At 41.4% G+C, this 19,825-nt stretch overlaps 1 protein-coding gene across 1 annotated transcript in view; it reads right to left on the reverse strand.

Moving 5' to 3' along the window:
- Positions 1-15,160, reverse strand: part of cacna1da (calcium channel, voltage-dependent, L type, alpha 1D subunit, a) — a gene marked incomplete at its 5' end in the record, with an annotated part of 76,345 nt that extends 61,185 nt beyond the window's left edge. The window contains 2 exons of the mRNA XM_083771587.1: positions 13,095-13,200; positions 14,880-15,160. Coding sequence (XP_083627713.1) covers positions 13,095-13,200; positions 14,880-15,160 — 387 coding nt within the window. The remainder of the gene's footprint in view (positions 1-13,094; positions 13,201-14,879) is intronic.
- Between the last annotated feature and the right edge of the window lie 4,665 nt (positions 15,161-19,825).

The following is a 19,825-nucleotide window of genomic DNA, read 5'->3' on the forward strand; positions in this document are numbered from 1 at the left end:
TTAAATAGAATCGTTTAAATTCAAAGGTACATTATGTAGTTGGCCCTTGGGTGTTTTAATATTTTCTAATATGGCCCCTTTGAAGTTTGGACACCCCTGCCATAGAGGTAGCAAGCATATTTGTGCAAAACATCCACTGACAGAATTTTAATATAATCCAGTGCATGTGGCTTTATAATAACAGGAAACTACATTTTGCAATTTTAGTGTCTGGGTATGGTAAAAAAAACGTTTTACTGTAATAGATAGTGAATCTGTAGTAATAGCCTGTCGGCTTGTGACTTTCCTAGCTACAAATTAAATAAATTGATACTGTAGCTAGGAATAAAAATAGCCACATCCTTGCTCATGAAAGCATGCAAGTTTAATAAATGATTTCCGATAAACAGGCATGTATTCATTCATCAGCAAGGTTGACTTGCTATCCCTGGCAGAGAGAGAGAGAGAGAGAGAGAGAGAGAGAGAGAGAGAGAGAGAGAGGAGAGAGAGAGAGAGAGAGAGAGAGAGAGGGGAAACAAAGACCTTTGGGGCACAGGCACACCATAAATATACCTCTGACTCATCTCTGTTTATTTGCATAGACTTACTGTAGTGTGTTCCTTTGTCATATACAGTAGCTATACAGTATGTGCATTATGCATAATAAACAGTGTACAATAAGTGGGTGGATGCATAGCTGCTGATTGCAGTGAATACCATCAATAGCTTATACACATCTAGATTACACATTACGAGAGAGCGACAAGTATAGGGAAAACAATAACTTGGTCACTACTACGGCTAACAAGGAAGGCAAGCTAAATGTTCTGCCATGCATGCCAAGACAGGATGTAAGTCATCATTTACTGATGGTGCACAGGACGGTACACCAGGTCTACCATCCTCACAGGTAGACCTGGCTTCCTCATTTATCTCTCAATACTGTTATATAACCGGGCCGGGCCTGTCACAGGGTAATATCTTCATCTCATAGACTCATACAGATGTTTGTCTTTCTATGAATGAGGCCAGGTGAACTGAAATTGCTCGCTTGAATAAAGATTATCGGTTAACATGCCAAATATTGCATACTGTACCAGCAACTACCAATCAATTTCACCTTTTATAACATGTTTGTGACCATGCAGCCTACCCTATCACATTGATATGTCATGGCACACAGCTCAGTAGATCATTGGAAAACTGGAAAAGATTGGAAAAGGTACCTGTAATAGTATCTATAGGAGATTCTTTTTAGGTTGTGATCTGGTCCATTTTCTTGCTCCAGGCTATGATATGAACCAATAGTTTGGAAGTCAATGTTCTAACCCGGATGCCCAGTAAATAAAACACTATATGGTGCATTTATGTAGCGCTTTTATCCAAAGCGCTTAGCCTTTACAAAGATTGTGCATTACATTCACCCATTCATACACAGGCACCAACCTGCACACCGGGAGCAATTAGGAGTTCAGAGTCTTGCTCAAGGACATTTGGGCACTAACTCTGGGGGAGCCCGGGATCGAACTGGGAACCTCATGGTTCCGATCCGGCTGCTCTACCGGCCACTCTACCCCTGCTTCCTGTATGTACTCTATGTAGTACTATACTTTATCATAGTTCTAGAATATGGAATATCCTGAATACTTAAGGGTGGGTTCATTAAATGTCTTGACCACCTGAGCTCTCATCATGAGCTCATGTTTGATAAGTCACAGCTGAGCATGTGGCAGCAGGCCAAAGTCATATGAATCAAAGTGACATCATGCATGATGCATGACATCAATGTCATGAAATCCTTTGTGTTCATTTAACTCTGAATTAAACAAAAATATATATAAGTAAAAGTGTCTTATTGTCAGAATCAGCTGAGTAACGAGGTCTATCCCCCTGACAAGGAACTAGACCATGCATGGATATGGATTGTTGAGGTGAACGCCACACACCATCGGCTCAGCTCCCAGTACTTACCGCACATCTTACTAACCCAAGCTGTGCTAACTCATAGTACGCTATGGGGCAGCTCCCAGTTCAGTGCCCGGTTCAGAACACCTTGTGATTCAAAGGTGCTGCTGAGCTACCCAGACACAAGGTAGCATGGGTCCAATTTGTATGTACAGTACACCTCCTATGGACAGTATCGCTGAACCAACATGCAGGATAACCTTCTACCTATACAATGTCTGAACCCATTATCAGCAGTGTGACAACATCTCCTGACTGTCAAAGTGACTTTGTGATACCATTTTCTATAGGACTTTCCCACCTCGCTCTGGTGTTCTCTCCCTCCCCCATCATGCCCTCTTCCTCTCTAGTCAACTCTCTTCTCTTCTCCTGTCTCTAGAGATCAGTCATTGCATCCCAGCAAGCCAGGGGGTTATAGGCCATAGCAGCATTTAATGCTTCTCCACTGCCTACACTGTCAAGTTATCAGTGTTAATTTAAGCCTCAAGTGTGTACAAATTTGGTTACATTCGTACACTCTTGGGGGTTAAATTAACACTTTTTCTTTGGATTCAAATATATACACAATATAAAAATATTAAAAAAACAAAAGGTCTGTTTTAAGGATGCCTGTCCAATGCTTTGCAATTTTTCACTACATCAAGCCAATCAAAGCACGGTTAATTAACTACTACATCTAACACATTAGCAGTTATTGATCACACTGATGATCACAACATGACATTTTGGGTAACACTATGTCCGGCAGTAAACCAGTGACCATTCCAACAATTGACCTATAGCTAAGCCCCTCCCCAAACTGCTATGGTCCAATCACAGGTAAGCATAACATGGGTAGCAAACCTCTACAGTACACCAATAGTTTTCCTATATGATAAAACATTGTTTTAAAAAAGAAATTCCACACACACATTTTTCCAGTGCATATGGCAGGCATGTTGGATTTGGAAGAGATTTTAAAGGTCTGGTTCCAAAAATGAACCAGTATTTAATGTGTAAAATCCATGATATTTACATTGGAATGAGCTGGAAAGTGTCCAAGTGGGAGTGTCTAAGTGGGAGAGGCCGGGTCTTAGGTGAATTACAATCAGGGGGGCAGTCAGACAGATATTTTGTGAAGCCTGAAACTCCTGAAAGTTCATATAATGGCCTGTTGTGGCGCTGTCATTGGACCCAGAAAAACCCATAGCCCCATAGAAGTCCATGTATTTGGGCCCAACTTCACCTAGACTGTATTACCTTAATAAACATGGTCATGAATACTTTCTGCTTCCAGTCACTAGTTTAAAGTCTCATTTCTAATGTCATAATATTCTTTTTGGAAAATTATGGTCCCATTTATTAAAAAAATTAACATAAAGTCGCGCATGTTCTGAGGGGCGTGGCTACCATTACAGTCTATGATCGGGATTCCCCTCCCACTCGAGTCAAAATAAAAACCAACGGAGAAGAAGGGGGGAAGTCCCGCCTCGTGTCTGGGCCAGCCAATGGCCAGCTGGGCCAAAACGGAGCCAGCCAATGGCCAGCTGGGCCCAAACGGATCTAGAAAGATGGCGACTTACAGTGCAGGAATAACAGGCTTCATTTTACGTCCATGTTAGACCCGGGGAACGCTTTGTCCATATTTTTTTACAGTCTATGATTACAATACAGGTTTAATTTCTCAATTTTTACATTTAATGCATTAGAAACCAGCTAATGTGTCTAATGCTTATCAGGAGCAGAGGAGTCTTGCTCAATGACACCTTCTCACAAGACAAACGGTCGTTCTACTGTACCTGTTGAGCTATTGCCGCCAACTCGGTATAACATTATCAACACTACCATAAAACGTTTAAAGAAATACACTGATGTTGTTGAGGTTTACTATAGAAAAAAGGGAGGACTATAGCGTACCATGTTGGAATGCGTGAGGGGAGCCTCACTTCTATAAACAAATATCGTACTCTAAACAAACATTAAAGATCCATAGACTTGGCTGGGGTCCTGTATTTTGGGGTGCTGTTTGTTAAGCAAACATTAAAACATTACAAGTCCATAGACTTGGCTGCCATATGATGTCATTTCTGAAAGCCAGATGTTGGAGGGGCTAGTGCGCCGCACCTAAAGAAAATCACTCTTGTGTGAAGTGAGGGGCGTCTACTGTGGCTGTCAGCCTACCACATGACCTCACTGCTTAAAGCCAAGTCTATAGACTTGGCTGACATACGGCAGAGTCACTTTCATTAATTTTCATTCACTGCCACTACGTTACGAGACATGAATGCAGTGTGTTATTTTCCTGCCAATGACGACTTTGACGTCTTTTTCCCAATGGCGCTGGATGGCGCTGTTCGCTAACCTATGGGTCATCCTTGGTTTCAGGGGTTCCCGGGACACCATGACCATGTGACACGTCGATCACATGACTGGGAAAAGAAACCCTGCTTTTCAAATCCATACAAAACATCCACTGCACTACACCATAGACCTGCCATCTGTCAGTCTGAGCTGACTGACATTGGTTGGTTGATTGGGTAGAAAACTGGGCGGCAGAACTCATTAACAGAACAATCAAACCTTTCTGATCTCATTTAGATGTGCTAGCACCGGTGGCACGCTGACATTGTTTGGGCAAAAACTAAAATCTGTATCCTGAACAACAAATTAAACAAGCTTGCATAATTGAAATACCACCATGCCGTTTAATTTCAGGTAAACATGTTTACACGTTTACTTTCTACTACACTGAACACAAACACATGCTGCTCTGCTGCTCTTTCATTCTGACTCTCTGTCTGTGTCTTAGACCACTGTTTCCCTAACAGTGGGTCGGGACCCATTTGTGGTTATTTTTGAGTGGTGCAACCACTCCTATAGAGTATAGACAGCTATGTGTGTCCCTGGGTCTGTCCCTGGCTGGGTCCCTGGGTCTGTCCGAGCACGAAAATAGCGTTATAGCGTTTGTTCACCACCAAGTGCAATTACTAGAGCTACTGTACAGTGTACACCTCCTAATCGTAATCTGTTTTGTGGTGAAGTGTTAAGCACTCAACACAATAGTGACCTAAATGCCACCCTCCATCTCCCTAATTATATATTTGTGCACAATACAGTATGGAGGTTCATTGTTCAAACTACGGTGAGTGAGTCACTGCCTGAGAGCTGCATTGCTTTAATGCCTCTGACTGTGCCAGATCACCAACTGAGGAAGCAGAGGAACCTTGAAGTGGACTTTCAGGATGTACAGTGTAGGGGTGCAATATTTAATCATTAGTAACAAATAATCAAAATTCCATTTTAATCAAAATATTTTTTGAATGCTACTTTTCCCCCCAAATCTGTTGTAGTATTAATTAGAGCTTAAAATGTGTATATAATATAGTATAGTATGTATAGTTGACATAGATACTCCACTGTTACGTTCTTAGCTTATACACAATTCATGTTAACTACTTTGTATATGTGATGTATGACATGCCTTGTTTTTTGCTTAAATGTAAGTCGCTCTGGATCAAGAGCGTCTGCTAAATGCCTAAATTGTAAATTGTATATAAAAATAAATCGATTGTTAAATTAATCAAAAGATCTATAGAATAATTGCTAAGAAAATAGAATATTAAACTGTGTCCGATGTGATGAGCACCAACTCAAAGCCGGAAAGGATTGGCCTATATGAAAAAGATGTTTCCTTTTAGTCAAGCTGTCCTGCAAAAGTGCAAAAGTGCAAAGTGCAAAATGTCTATTATATAGTGTGAACACATTTGTGTCCCTCATCCCTCTCCTCCCTCCCCTCTCTCTCTCTCTCCCTCCCTCTTCTCTCTCTCCCTCCCCCTTCTCTCTCTTGTAATGGATATTTTAGAATGGCAAATAGATTGCCAAATATATATGCATTATTTATCAATCTAACAGCTGACCTGACTCCGCCACACTGTCAGCGAATGTATACTTATTGTGTGTGTCGCCCTTATCTTTAGTGCAGATCCTTTTATGAACATTTAGTATCTCTGTTAAGACAAGACTATAAGAACTGTCTGAGAATGGGGTTGGGGAAGCTTGCGCCCGGAGTGGCTGCTGGAACAGGCAAGGAGGACTGTTCCTTACTCTCTGTATGCTGTTACTCTGTTCCTTACTCTCTGTATGCTGTTACTCTGTTCCTTACTCTCTGTATGCTGTTACTCTGCTGAATCTGTTCCTTACTCTCTGTATGCTGTTACTCTGTTCCTTACTCTCTGTATGCTGTTACTCTGCTGAATCTGTTCCTTACTCTCTGTATGCTGTTACTCTTTTCCTTACTCTCTGTATGCTGTTACTCTGCTGAATCTGTTCCTTACTCTCTGTATGCTGTTACTCTGTTCCTTACTCTCTGTATGCTGTTACTCTGCTGAATCTGTTCCTTACTCTCTGTATGCTGTTACTCTGTTCCTTACTCTCTGTATGCTGTTACTCTGCTGAATCTGTTCCTTACTCTCTGTATGCTGTTACTCTGTTCCTTACTCTCTGTATGCTGTTACTCTGCTGAATCTGTTCCTTACTCTCTGTATGCTGAACAGGCAAGGAGGCCTGTTCCTCACTCTCTGTATGCTGTTACTCTGCTGAATCTTCTTAATACATTCTCAACACTTGTCATTCCTTCATCTTTGGAAGATTATTTAATCTTCTCTCTCTCACTCTCTCTCTCTATCTCTCCCTCCCCCTTCTCTCTCTTTCTTTCTCTCTCTCTTTCTCTCTCTCTCTCTCTCTCTCTAATTTAACTGTGAGAGTGTACAAGTGGACACGGATGCTGAATGGTCCACTGCACCGCACGCACGCACGCACGCACGCACACACGCACACGCACACGCACACACACACACACACACACACACACACACACACACACACACACACACACACACACACACACACACACACACACACACACACACGTTAACAAGCAGGCAGAGGCAGTGCCACTGTGTGAGCCATAAATGAGCAGTTCAGTTAAGTGACTAAACACCCACTTCTGTCTCCATCTCCATGGGTGCCCAGTGTCCCAGACACAGCTCCACCCACAGCCGCCCCGCTCCACTGTCACACACATCTGCTGCACCAACAGTGTTCAGCCAAAACAGACACATGCTCTTTAACCACTTAAACCTTCTAGTCTTGGTGAAACGGATTAGAGTTACAACTGACCGCTTCACCAAATAAATCTCTTCACCAAAAATATCTATCTATCTATCTATCTATCTATCTAAGAAATGTTATGTAGCCCTATTTTTGAGGGCCGCTAGCCCCTCCTATATACAGGTTTAATGTTTGTTTTGTTTCAATGTTTGTTTTACAACATCATGTTGTAAGATGATAAGAGCGCATCTCACTTCACACGGGTGTGATTTTTAATCATTATCACCGGTAAGACGCACTGAGGGCGAGAAGTGACCTCGCCTTCCGCCTGGGTGACAGCAGACTGCTGGTCAGATCAACATATGGAATGAATTCTGTACTGGCCATATATGGAGTGTGTCTTGAGTGTACAGGGTTTAAGGAGGTCAGATCAACAAATGGAATTGGAATTTTCGGACCTGTTGAGAACCCTAGTTTCCGCTGGCTGCCGGGCGCGGCTGCACTAATTAATAACTTTGGGGCGAGCACATCTAGACTTTGAATGGACAGGTATCAGTCAAAAGGGAGACATCGAAGAGGAAGGACGGGTGGGGAGGTATCAACATATTGAATGTCAGAACAGGTCAGCTCCATATATGGAATGTCAGAACAGGTCAGCTCCATTTATGGAGATCTATGGGTTTGAGGTTTGAGGTCAGATGTAGAGTTGCTGACCGGCTCCATATATGCAGATCTAGGTGATGATCCAGTCTTCTCCATGTATGGCTATCCACCGTTTAATGAGGTCAGTGTCGTGATCTTCATATATGGAGATGGTCATATATGGTGGCGTGACGTGTCATGAGGCATGATGTCACGAGGCATCACCATATATGGAGGCGTGATGTGACAAGCTGTGACCATATATGGAGGCGTGATGTCACGAGGCGTGACCATATATGGAGGTGTGATCGAACGCACGACTGACGGGAATGCAGGTTTTCATAATCTGCTGCTCGATTATTGATTAACCTACATGAGCAAGATTAAGTCGGTTAGAGGTTTTACATTTTGGTTTCGATATATTTTAGATTTTAACTGATGAGCTTGTAGATATTTTCGCTATTCGTCTATTATGACAAACTAGTATAAAATAGGGCCTCCATTTAATACGGTAACCAACATCCCCAACTGCACGAATGCTCCTTCCAACACATACACCCAACCGCACAGCCAATCTCATTTAAGCATTTAACTGCTCTAATCCAGAGTGAATTATACAAAGAACAAGGTCGATGTGTAAGCACTATGAACATGTGTTAAGCCACAACAAAGCACATGGCCATGGCATTAGAGGGATATACACAGTGTACAGGGTGTTACCTTTACATTGAAAAGTTACACACATTTAAGTGTATGACGATAAATATAATCGCTGTCCACCAGAAACTAGCTAACTCTATTTGTATTTATTTTTTATAAATCAATGCTATTGAACACCCTTTACATGTGTGTGTTGGTTTAACAAATATTGAACCAATGAAAAGTATTAAAAAGTGCTTCTGACAAAACCAGCTAACTCCATTGGACCCTCAAACTAAAGCAGCTAACTCCACCCCCTCTCCCCCTCTCGTGCACATATCTGACACATTACTTTCTTTGTTTTAAAATTATAAGGTTTTCTTCATTTCCTGAAAAAAAATTATTTCTTATTTCCGAAGAAAATTACATTTTGGAGTTTGCAGAGATGACTAAAAGATGAATAGATAGGTCTCATGTGTCCAGTGAGGTCTCTCCTGTCCTCTCTCTATGATTTTGAAGTTTACATGCCTGTGTCCTTTTGTCCGCGGTCAAATAAATACTGTAGCTCTGCAGGTCTGGACTTATGCAATAATAACCCTCCATGATACCAGACGCCACGCTCTGCATGTTGCCTTACAAAGGATGAAACGTATGAATCATATTCACCGTGAAAAGGTCATTGTTTCAGGGCACTTTTCGCTCTGCTACCTTCAGCAGCAGGAGCTGCCTGGAGTGCTAAGTCTCAGCTAGATAAGACACAAATGACCTTAAAGCAAGGCATGTCTGTCTGTCTGTCTGTCTGTCTGTCTGTCTGTCTCACAGACAAGAGGGATGCAGATGATGCTCAGATGTGTGAGGAACTTCTTCTCATTAAAGAGAAACAGTACAGATCTTATCTGATCTTATCTTAACAGTAATGAGGAATTACTGTTGGGATAGCTGAAGGTTTGTCCAGCTATTTCTCTCATTTTCGTGCATTTTTTGCATTTGTTTACATATGCATCCCTGTGCCGCCTGGTTGTACTGTAGCAGACCCCCAACCTGAACCTTTGCACTTTGTTCTGCCTGAGGGGGAGATTTATGTCTATTTGTGATGAGCTGCAGCATTTAGCAAAGCCTCACCGACAAGACTAGCAGGTGACAGGTCGGCAATGTAAAAAGGCCCCTGACTTTGCAGCACTGCATTGGTCTAACTCACAGCACCTCAGCATCTCTGCAGACTGCAGACAATGTAGCAAGAGAAAACTAAAAGGAAAATGTTCTGCATTCTAAACCTCCCAGGTATCAAATATTAAACAATATGACTCTAGACAGAATTTAGCGAAGTTGTATTTCAAATACCACATGTACGATTTACGTCTTGATTGACGTGCATCTGCATGTGGGACATGTAAGCCCATTTCAGTGTATAAGTGACTGGTAAGATGCTTGCGATACGCGCTGGTTCTTATAGGTCCATTTGGTTACATTTGTACATTCTCAGAGTTAAATGAACACTTAGGATTTTACAGTGTTATGTGCCTGCAATGCACAAGAGAGCAGTGTGTGATGGCACTGTACTCCACAGCCCTTGCTTGCTGCTATGTCAAACCAACTCAGCATTTTTCCTCTCTGCTCTCCTCCCGTGACTACAGTGTGTGTGTGTGTGTGTGTGTGTGTGTGTGTGTGTGTGTGTGTGTGTGTGTGATTGTATGTGTGTGTGTGTGTGTGTGTGTGGGGGGGGGGGGGGGGGGGTAATAACAATTGAAGGCACGCTGGCACACCTGCCCTACATAGCACATCTATTGTTCAACCTCTGCCGAAAAGAGAGACATTGTATTGTTCTTATTTTATCACTGCAGTATCAAAGCCAAGTCCTAAGCCACAGAAAGCTGACTGGCAATCAGCATACGCCTGTAATAATAATAGGCAAGCCAATGCTTCCTTTAAACATAGAGTAGTGCATTGTTTACATCTTAAATTGCTGTAGGTTATATTGTCCAGGTGTAGCACACATAATCTCATGTCTGATTTCATAATCATGACCTAAATGTAGCATACATTCCATGAGGATGTGGGGGGGGGGGAAATATATGTAAATTGTTTTGAAAATACTTCTTTGTACTTTGTACTTTGTAAATCAATAAACATATATAAAAAATAAAAAAAAATGTAGCATACATTTATAATGTGCTTCATGTATGGAACAACACATTAGAAAACCACCACTGTTTACTTACATTACATCGTGTATGTAATAATTGCATATTTGCATTTAACTTTTAAGCAGGGACGAGCTGTGATTTTGAGTTATGGTGAATTAGAACAATTTGGATGCAGTTGGATATTGTTACAAGAACTAGACCGATCAATTATCAGTTAAATTACCAGTGGCTGCCTTATATCTCCAGAATTGTGCTATGAAATGTAAATATTTTATATATATATATAAAAAAAATATCTAATCCGGTGTGCACGTGACGACGTGCACATGACGTGCACATGACGACGTGCACATGACGTGCACATGACGTGCACATGTTTTAATTGCCTTGTACTTTAATTGCCGTGTATTTGTCACAATGGCCAAAAATGGCTGTATTTGTGCACTCTCAGGTAGCACATTCTCCAAGCCATTATATGTCGCACCTCACACACACAGCTTTCGGTTGTAGTGTTCACATTGGCTTGGTAGGTACAAAGAACATCTCTCATGTGTCAAAATCGCGGGGTAGGCTGCACGGGGGTCCACGGTAGGCAGCGCCTGCGTGGGGGTCCGAATGTGTTACTGTTAAATCAGCGAGTGTGCTCCGGACTCGTGTGCTCTGCTTTGCTGCGCTATATGGTGCTCGCGTGACCGTTTCGACTATGGCATTAAACGTGTCTGGTTGCGTCCCCCCCCTCTATGGGTTGCGTAGAAAGGCAGCCAATCAGAACTCAGTCAGCGGGTGTCAGTATGACTAGCATGTCAAAGTTTTCAGAGGGATTTATAGACCAGTGCTTTTCAAGCCACTGGTAAAACTGCTACTCCTCAGTCAGACTGACCTAGGTTTGAACACTCTCTGAATACTCTTTGAACATATGAACTGATCATATCACATGAAGCCTTCTGAACTAGAGAGAGTTGTAAGGTACAGTAGCTCTCCACCAAACTACAGCAGATCACTACAGACTGGCAGTCAAAAATGAAGTCGGGAGATCAGTCGGTTGGAAGTTGCTGACTCGCTCCTGAGAGCCGACACCGACAGACGGCTACTATGATGCTTTGTCAACAACAAGCCTGCTGCGATCCGACGGTCAAACACCTTCGCCGCTTCCTTATAACTTGTGATCCGACGCAACAGTGTAACTCAGTGCCCATTCAACAGCAGATTTTCAGCAACAGACGCTTTCCAACACCAACGTCGGTGCGGTCGAGCTTTAGATGAAAGGTGTGCACAGACAACATAACAAGCACATAGTCCATTTGTACTGAATATACTGTACATAACTATTCGGGATTGGAATTAGACACTAGACTACTTAAGATCATAAATCCCCACCCAGAATACTCATAATACTGTATAGCAAATACATTGATGGATTAGTTCAGTTTATACATTTACATTCTTGGTGTGGTCTATATTCCTCTAAACTTCCAAATAAAACATGTTGTATAAATACATCACAATAGCAACATTTCAAATTTAGTATGATATATTTGAGTTTTTCCTCCACTTTTCACTGATTTAGATCTATGGCTATGGCAACCGAAACAGAGTGTTAGACAAACTTGTCCGAACTTCTGCTTCACACTAAAGCTGACAGCACAGACGATACTGTCTCAGACACTTTACTCTCCAAGATGACCTACTTTCCTCCAATGCACCACCACTGTGCAAGCTAAAACCCTGAGGTCACCCTCCAGGAGGTCAAACTGGGAGGCATTACACCGCACTTCTCAAAAGTAGACCAGAGAAAGTCTCACCATGCCAAAGCTTAAGCTTATCTTGCACACTGGGCATAGCAGGACTGCAAACACAGGTAGCCTACAATTCTTTCATGGCTGCGCCGGTAACCGATCTTTCACATACTCTTAGAAGCCGTCAGACAGAGATTCTAAGAGTACTCAGAACTCTGCAGACATATGAGCTATTCATGAATCATTGAACACTACACCTAAATTCTGCTCGTGTAAGAACCGAAATCAGTGTGCTCGCTGTGCTGTCTGGCGATTGGAGAGTGCACTCATTCTCAGATGTGGAACATTGCTTACAATACTACATCACCCATAATTCATCATGCAGACATAAAGGCACGAGGTGCACCGAGTGGTGCAGTGACGGTAAATACTAAAAATAGAAAGCTGAATAAAACTTGAAAGTATAACATGATTTAGAGTCCAATGACGGTAGTTATCAAGATGTTTTTTTGTCTATGTAGGTATAGTAAAAGTTCCATACATGACAAAGCAAAACATAATATCTATGCAAAGCCATCTCTATTCTTCCGACCTCACCTTTTAAAAAAACACTATTCTATATCAATTGACCAAATTGACAATAAATTAAAATATGAGAACTATCATAAGAAAGAATAAGCATGTTAGTCACCCCATTAAGTAAAGTTTAATGATATATGTTTTGTTTAATGCAGAGCAAACCCAATCTAGGCTAGGCTACTTAATCATGATTACAGGTGAGGCACACAATGTGATAATAAATGTCAGATGAAGTATGGTGACAAAATTGTTTCATAATGTGACTTCATTCATCTGATAATAACATTTGGCACATGTTTTAACAAAATGACAGAACACCTACCAGGTCATGGTTTGTGGAGTTGGAATCATCTTCAGGGAAGGGGACAGCTAAGGCTAAGGCCATACAGTTGGCAAAAATAGCAATTAATATAAATATATCAAATGGCCTGGGAAAAGAAGTTAAGGGAAAATCACAGGATAATTATTTACTGTAATGACATTGATACTTTACAGTAGCACTTAACCTGACGCAGTTCACATGTGCACACATATGTAAAAACAAATACCAAATTAGGTCTATCTACATTTGTTAAAGTAATTTGTTTTAAATACTTTTTTGTAATGTGGCTCATGGTCATTTAATTTAGTCATTTAACGTTAACGTTTGCCATTTTCATAAATAAAATCTGATGGTTATCCTGATGACAGCATCGGCTCAGTCAACAAACCCAAGCAGTGTCACACAGCTGTGTTATGCCGTGGAGTCACATCAACATTGTACACCAGTATTCTGGGATTTAGGACAGGGTGACTTTCACTGTCTTTGGTGGAAAACAATTTAAACTTAGTAACGTAGCTCTAAGGATTTACAACGAGACACACAATGGTCGCCCTGCCAGGTCAACCGTAACATAACTTGAAATGATAGATGTATGAAGGACTCTGACCTCTAATGACACTTTCAGGGTATGGTTATTGTACTGATTGTACTGTGTCACCTTTCTTTCGCATTGCACTGATTAAAATTGCCCTTTATTTGATTGGAATTGCACTGATTGAAAGGGTTACTTTATTTGTTCTGGGGTGGATACGGTGAGGACACTATAACCTTGTGCCGTAGTTTTTCTGCATAGTGCAGGATAGTTGTATAGGTACACTATTGCATACTGTTGTTCTGTACTGACGGTGATTATTCGTTTTTCTTGCCTTGAATTGCTGTACAACAGTACTTTCCTTCTGCTGTGCTGCCTCTGTGCAACTTAAATTCCCCCACAGGATCAGTAAAGGACAAGGTTTCTGTCTGTCTGTCTGTCACATTCACAGGTTATACATTAAGCCTGATTCATACTTGGTTGTGTACCGGTGTTGGACGCTGGCTTCAGCATGTGACACCTTTGCTAATCAATTATAAATGTAGCATTATGAAAGCAAACTGCTACACATAAGGAAAGTATATTACTGAGCTTTATCAAAACAAATTGATGTGCATTAGCAAAGCATGCTGCTGTTCATTAGCAAAGCATACTGCTGTGCATTAGAAAAGCATACGGCTAATTAGCAAAGTAAGCATACTGTTTGCCAGCTACCAGTGTGCTGAGTTCAACATTTCATAATGGCATTACTGTTCCAACAATAGTAAAACATTACTGAAAGCAAGTAATTTGATCAAGAGTATCGCTTCACAACTCTGTTAAGAAACTATCTTGTGCAGAGACCGGAATGGTTTCTTGGTTTCAAATTTGCTTTGGCATTATAATGCTCCAATTAACGTGTTATTGTTATGAACCATGAGTTGTGGTTCCTAATGGCCCTAAAAGTGTTGAATTGTCAAGAAAGGCATGAACATAAAGTGGACTCATCATAGCTGAAGCAAATCAGAAAAAGATAAGACTTGTGTATGTGTATAATAACAGAAGTAAGTTCAATTCATCTTTGTCTCCTTTTACAGTCTACTTTAGAGTATTGACTTTAGTTTGTTTTACAAGGACCATAATGTGAAAACACGGTATTGAGACATTAATCCATAACATCAGCACAGCTAAGCTATTTCAAAGGTATCAAGTATCACGCTACTGACTCAAACCCACACACTCACAATACATAGACAGACAGCGTAAAAGGATACTTCCACTCCACCAGGCTGATGCAGGCCCTGCGTATGGGGTTGTTGAGGTTCAGGCAGAACAGAGCCCTCGCTGGTCTGGTGTTGGCATTACTGCCCTGCTTCTTGCTTTTGGCATACTGCGCCCTCTTCTTCTGTGCCAACGCGCCTACCGGGATGGTGGAGGTGGTCGCTGGTGCAGGCGCGGCAGGAGGAGCGGGCGAGGCCACAGGGGGTGGGGGCCGGGCAGAGGTAGGGGCAGGGGGGGCTTCTGGGTCCGCGGGGGCAGGCCCGTTGGCGCTCATGGTGTGGGCGTGGCTCTGCGGGGAGCATCCAGCAGCATGTATCTGCCAAGTAGACAGTGAAGCTAAAAGTGGACAAAGTCGTCTGACCAGTGGGCCTGGCACTTCACCAGGAGGAGAGACTCTGACGCTGCTGGCATCATTTGCCTCTGAGAAAGAAGAATGCCCACAAGAAATATTTTGTCAGTATGATTTGAGTATATCATCTCTGTCAGGTGGAAGCATCATTATGTCCAAAACTGTTACTTTTTAAGATTAAAATAAAAACTAATAGCGAAAGTATCAAATCTACAAGCTCAAAGCTTTTGAGCTTGTATATCTGCTAAAAACACAAAGTTAAAATATGGAGATAGGAGGTGCCTGCATGCCTGACAGCAACGATATGCATTTGGTAGTACTTCTATTGTGTGTTTATGCCAAGTTCAATATTGACGCTCTGATACAAAGTAGATCTGTCTGTAACATTATGACAACTGTAATGTCTCACTTTGGGTAAAGAAGAGTGTAGATCACATTTTGGCATTAGTGCTTTGGGCTATTGTTGGGCTACAGTCAGTGAGCAGAGAGGAAAGGCAGGAGAGAGAGGGATTGATAACATATGCAGTAAAACACTGTGGGCCGGATTTGAACCTGGGCCAGCTGTGGGAAGTTCTATATAGCCTTATTTATATGGTATATAAGGGGGTCAGAAATAATGAAGCCAAGTCTACAGCATGCTTTAAGCTTAAATATAATGTAGTTGGATGATGGCAAGGGGTTCAGGTTTATAATTATATAATATTTTACTCACTATGGGAGATATAGGCCTACCAGCTTATGATTATTACAGCACTAAAATGGTAAAATGGTACACAACAACACAGTGAAATCAGCCTATATTGCAAATGAGCATTGCTGTGTGTTTGTGTTTGTGCTCTCTCTGTCGCTCTCTCTCACTCACTCTCTCTCACACACACACACACACACACACACGCCGATTAATATGAAAGTCCTTGAATTGCAAGCAGGCCCCGCAGAGAAAGAAAGAAACAAACAAACAAACAAACAAACGGAGAAGGTCACATTGCAGGGACGTTCCAACAGGATTGAAGTGTTTTTACATTCCGGGAAAAACACGTTGTCAATGGTGATTGTTGTGTTATTGCAATATGGGCCTAAATTACCCAACAGTCAATGCAATTAGGCTGAGCCTCCTCAGCTGCTCTATAATGCTATGCTACCTCTTTGATGTGGCATGGCTATGCAGAGATCGCAGACACAATGCATTTTCATCTATGCGGTTCATTCATTTCAACGCTACATCGATGACATCGACCTGGCGACCGAGATGAAAATAGACGCTGGTGACATTCCCACGGGCGACGCGTGACATAATGCCACATTGCCACCATTAAACGTGCCCGTGCTTCTCCTTGAACGCAGTCAGGTAGGATCATGTGCTCAAATAAAGCCATAAAAAGCCCAAATAATGTATAATAATCCAATTACGCGAAGCGGGTGTCGCTGCCCCACAACAGTACATATAAACTGAGCTTACAATAGGCTACACAGTGCATGGCGGTGCAACGCGTTGTGTTAATATAGCCTGTTAGATCTGTTCTTTTTTTTTGGCAGGCGACAATGTAGCAGCGCTACGGCCGTCAGATCAGCTGCTTCCCGGGAGGAACAGCTGGCAGCGTTGTTACAATAAAGCTCCCATCACTGGCCTACCGACGGTCACATTTTACACCTGCATAGCCCCTACAGTGCAAATGACTATAATGTCATTAACCAACTTAAAACCCATTTTAGAATGTGGTGATCAGATGGGCCATGCTGCGTTGATGACTGTCAATCAGTCAGTGTCGTGAACAGTCAGGAGGTGAGCTGATCGCTACACTTTTGGTGTAAAAAAATGAAGGACGACCTGGGTCAGAGGGAAATTGTCCATTATGAGTGTTGTCCTCTGCAGAACATAACGAGGACAGTGAGATCATTAGTGAACATGACGCTCTCTAATGCTAGCAGCACGCTAACTTCACGCTATTTTAGATCAGACACAAAGACCCGTCCGTTTACCTTTTCTGAAGACTTGCTTTCATGGCCTCAGTCCTCTCCGCTCAATAAGAGAAAAAAAGTCCAGTTCTTCTTGGTCAGATGAAGAAAGAAGGTTCTTGAAGTCTCAAACAGCGAATTAAAATGCAACGTCTTCAGGGAGAGGGGGGCACATAAAGCCATGCATTAATGAATCCCCCTTTCTTCCATGGTTGCTGTAGTGTTGAGAGCTGGAAGAGAGTCAGGAGGAGAGTGCAGTGCGCACACAGCACAGAACACAACTGAGCATCATCCCAGTCCACGGCGTCAGTGAACAGTAGGCTAATGAGTGCATCATATCCCCCTGTTAACTGGCACATGCTCATTTACATGACATTATATGTTTTTTTGTGTGTTTTTACTGAGGAAACACACATTACAATCTAAATTGTTATAACAACTGCATCTGTGTCTACCAGAGATTCTCAACCTTATTAATTGAAAAGTTTGATATTAGGCCACAGCCCACGGATTGATACAAAATTGTATTATAGATTTTGTTTTTAATCTCTGGCACCACAAACTATAACTATAGTGCAAAATCAAGTGTTCAAATGGTACGAAATAGAACACTTTTCTGAGTTACAGACGCATAACTGGTCTATCTATTTTAATTCCTATCAATCGTAAGAAGACCACGTAGTAGCCTACACACCCACCATCTCAGTTGTATCAACTGCATCATTCTGCAATTAAAAGACCATTGTACATTAAGCTGTTTACTTGATAGCTACAGTAGATTGAACTGTGTTGCTGGGAAACTGTGGCATACTGATTTTGACTGTATTTGGCCATTTAGATTGCATGATGTCTCTATTTAAGAGAACAATGGAAGAATAGAAAATGGAAAACACCATGCAAATTGGTTCCCCAGTAGGCTACGTTCACATTCAGTAGATCCTGTGATCTTTTGTGGCCAGATGTAATTTCTTTGGGTCTAGTAGGACTATATAAAAAATAATAAAAAAAGAAATCGCTATAACATTTAGTAAAATACATATTTAGCCCCATGCTCGAATGCCCCCGCCCCCTGTCGGAAATAGCTAAAATCCCTAAAACTAAAGAAAGCAGCAAAAAAATTAACACTCATCTTTTACTTTGTCTAATGACAACCTAAAACATGAACCTTGGTTGAAAAAAACTAAAGTTGTCCTTTAACTGAAGGGCTGACATAACGTACGTCCTTAATGGTGTCCGTCCACTCCCTCATCTGTGACTATACCACAGTTGCTACAGCGATGAAAACTGTTAGTTATTTTTTACAGCTACCACATAGTAGGACAAAACCATAAGGTACTTGCCATTTAGGTGTATAGTAGAAAGCTTATGACCACATCGAATATTGTATTCAGATTATAGTGCAATTAATTGTACTTTTCCCGCTACTTTTATCCTACCTATTGAGTAGGTGGTGTTCTTAATGAGAAAGTAAGCCAACACCTCAGTGGCTGATCTACTTTCACACTCATGCCTATCTCCCATTACATTACAGCTGTTCCAGTAATCAGCCACTTTCTGGAATATTCTTGAGGGATATACTGATGCATTTTAAACATAATTTTTCTTCTAATATTGTAAGCAGCACACTTTAATGATATCTGTTGACATTATAGATGTTGATACTGTCGAGTTGTCTTCATAGATCCCTACATTTATTTTTTGAGACTGTGGGATCACATTCTGTATACAAAACATCCCTGTATACAACTCATCTTTCTATGAAATGTAAAAGATGCATTCGAACCAAATAGAGTATCCTAAAACTCATTTAAGTTTGTTTACTATAAAGTAAAAGAGTTAACCATGTAGAATAAAACATATTATACTAAATTACCAATATACAAGGACATAATTACCACCAAAGCACTTGTACACCTGCCACACGTAGTGTACGAATCCCACCTTTATTAAAAACTAATGAGCACTTGATACACTTAACCCCCAGAACACCCTTCAAAAACGAAGTCAGACTACTGTATGTTAAACACATCAATATTCCATCTGTGTAAGTGTAATCATTCTGAAATCATAAACCTTCACATTGAGTTTCGCTTTGTAGTTGCAGTACTACTGAGAGTTGAGCTATTTTGTTTACAGGACAGGTATTACAAAGTGAGTGTTGCTTTTTTCACCACATACTCTCACCTGCTGTATTGCCTCAGTTTTATACTTAAAAAATACCTGACGCAAAATCTATCGGCAGAATTGTCCTTCGAGAGCAGCTTGCTAAAATAAATAACATTACTCTGTACTGTGCTGACAAGCTAGTTACTTTCAAGAGATAAGAATTACCTTTTGAGAGTCCTACCTACCTGAATACTGTAAAGGTAGAGATATGGCTTTGTCATTACCTGTAAGTCCCAGTTAATAACAATAACAAGGGTCCTCTTAATTTCTTCTCTGGTTGGTGAATGAATTAAAGTAAGTTGTGTCCTGAAAGCCCTCGTGAATGATGGAGAAATGGCAAGGATTGGGTTTGTGTGTCATATCAACTTACCTGTCTGCCTAGGATAATGGTTTCTTCTAGAATCTTCTTGAATTATTTATTTCTGGATGAGCTGGGGTGCTTAAGTGTATATTGACAGTGGGTAACTC

The sequence above is a fragment of the Protomyctophum parallelum genome, assembly GCF_964188405.1.
Source record: "Protomyctophum parallelum genome assembly, chromosome: 8".
Classification (NCBI taxonomy): domain Eukaryota; kingdom Metazoa; phylum Chordata; class Actinopteri; order Myctophiformes; family Myctophidae; genus Protomyctophum; species Protomyctophum parallelum.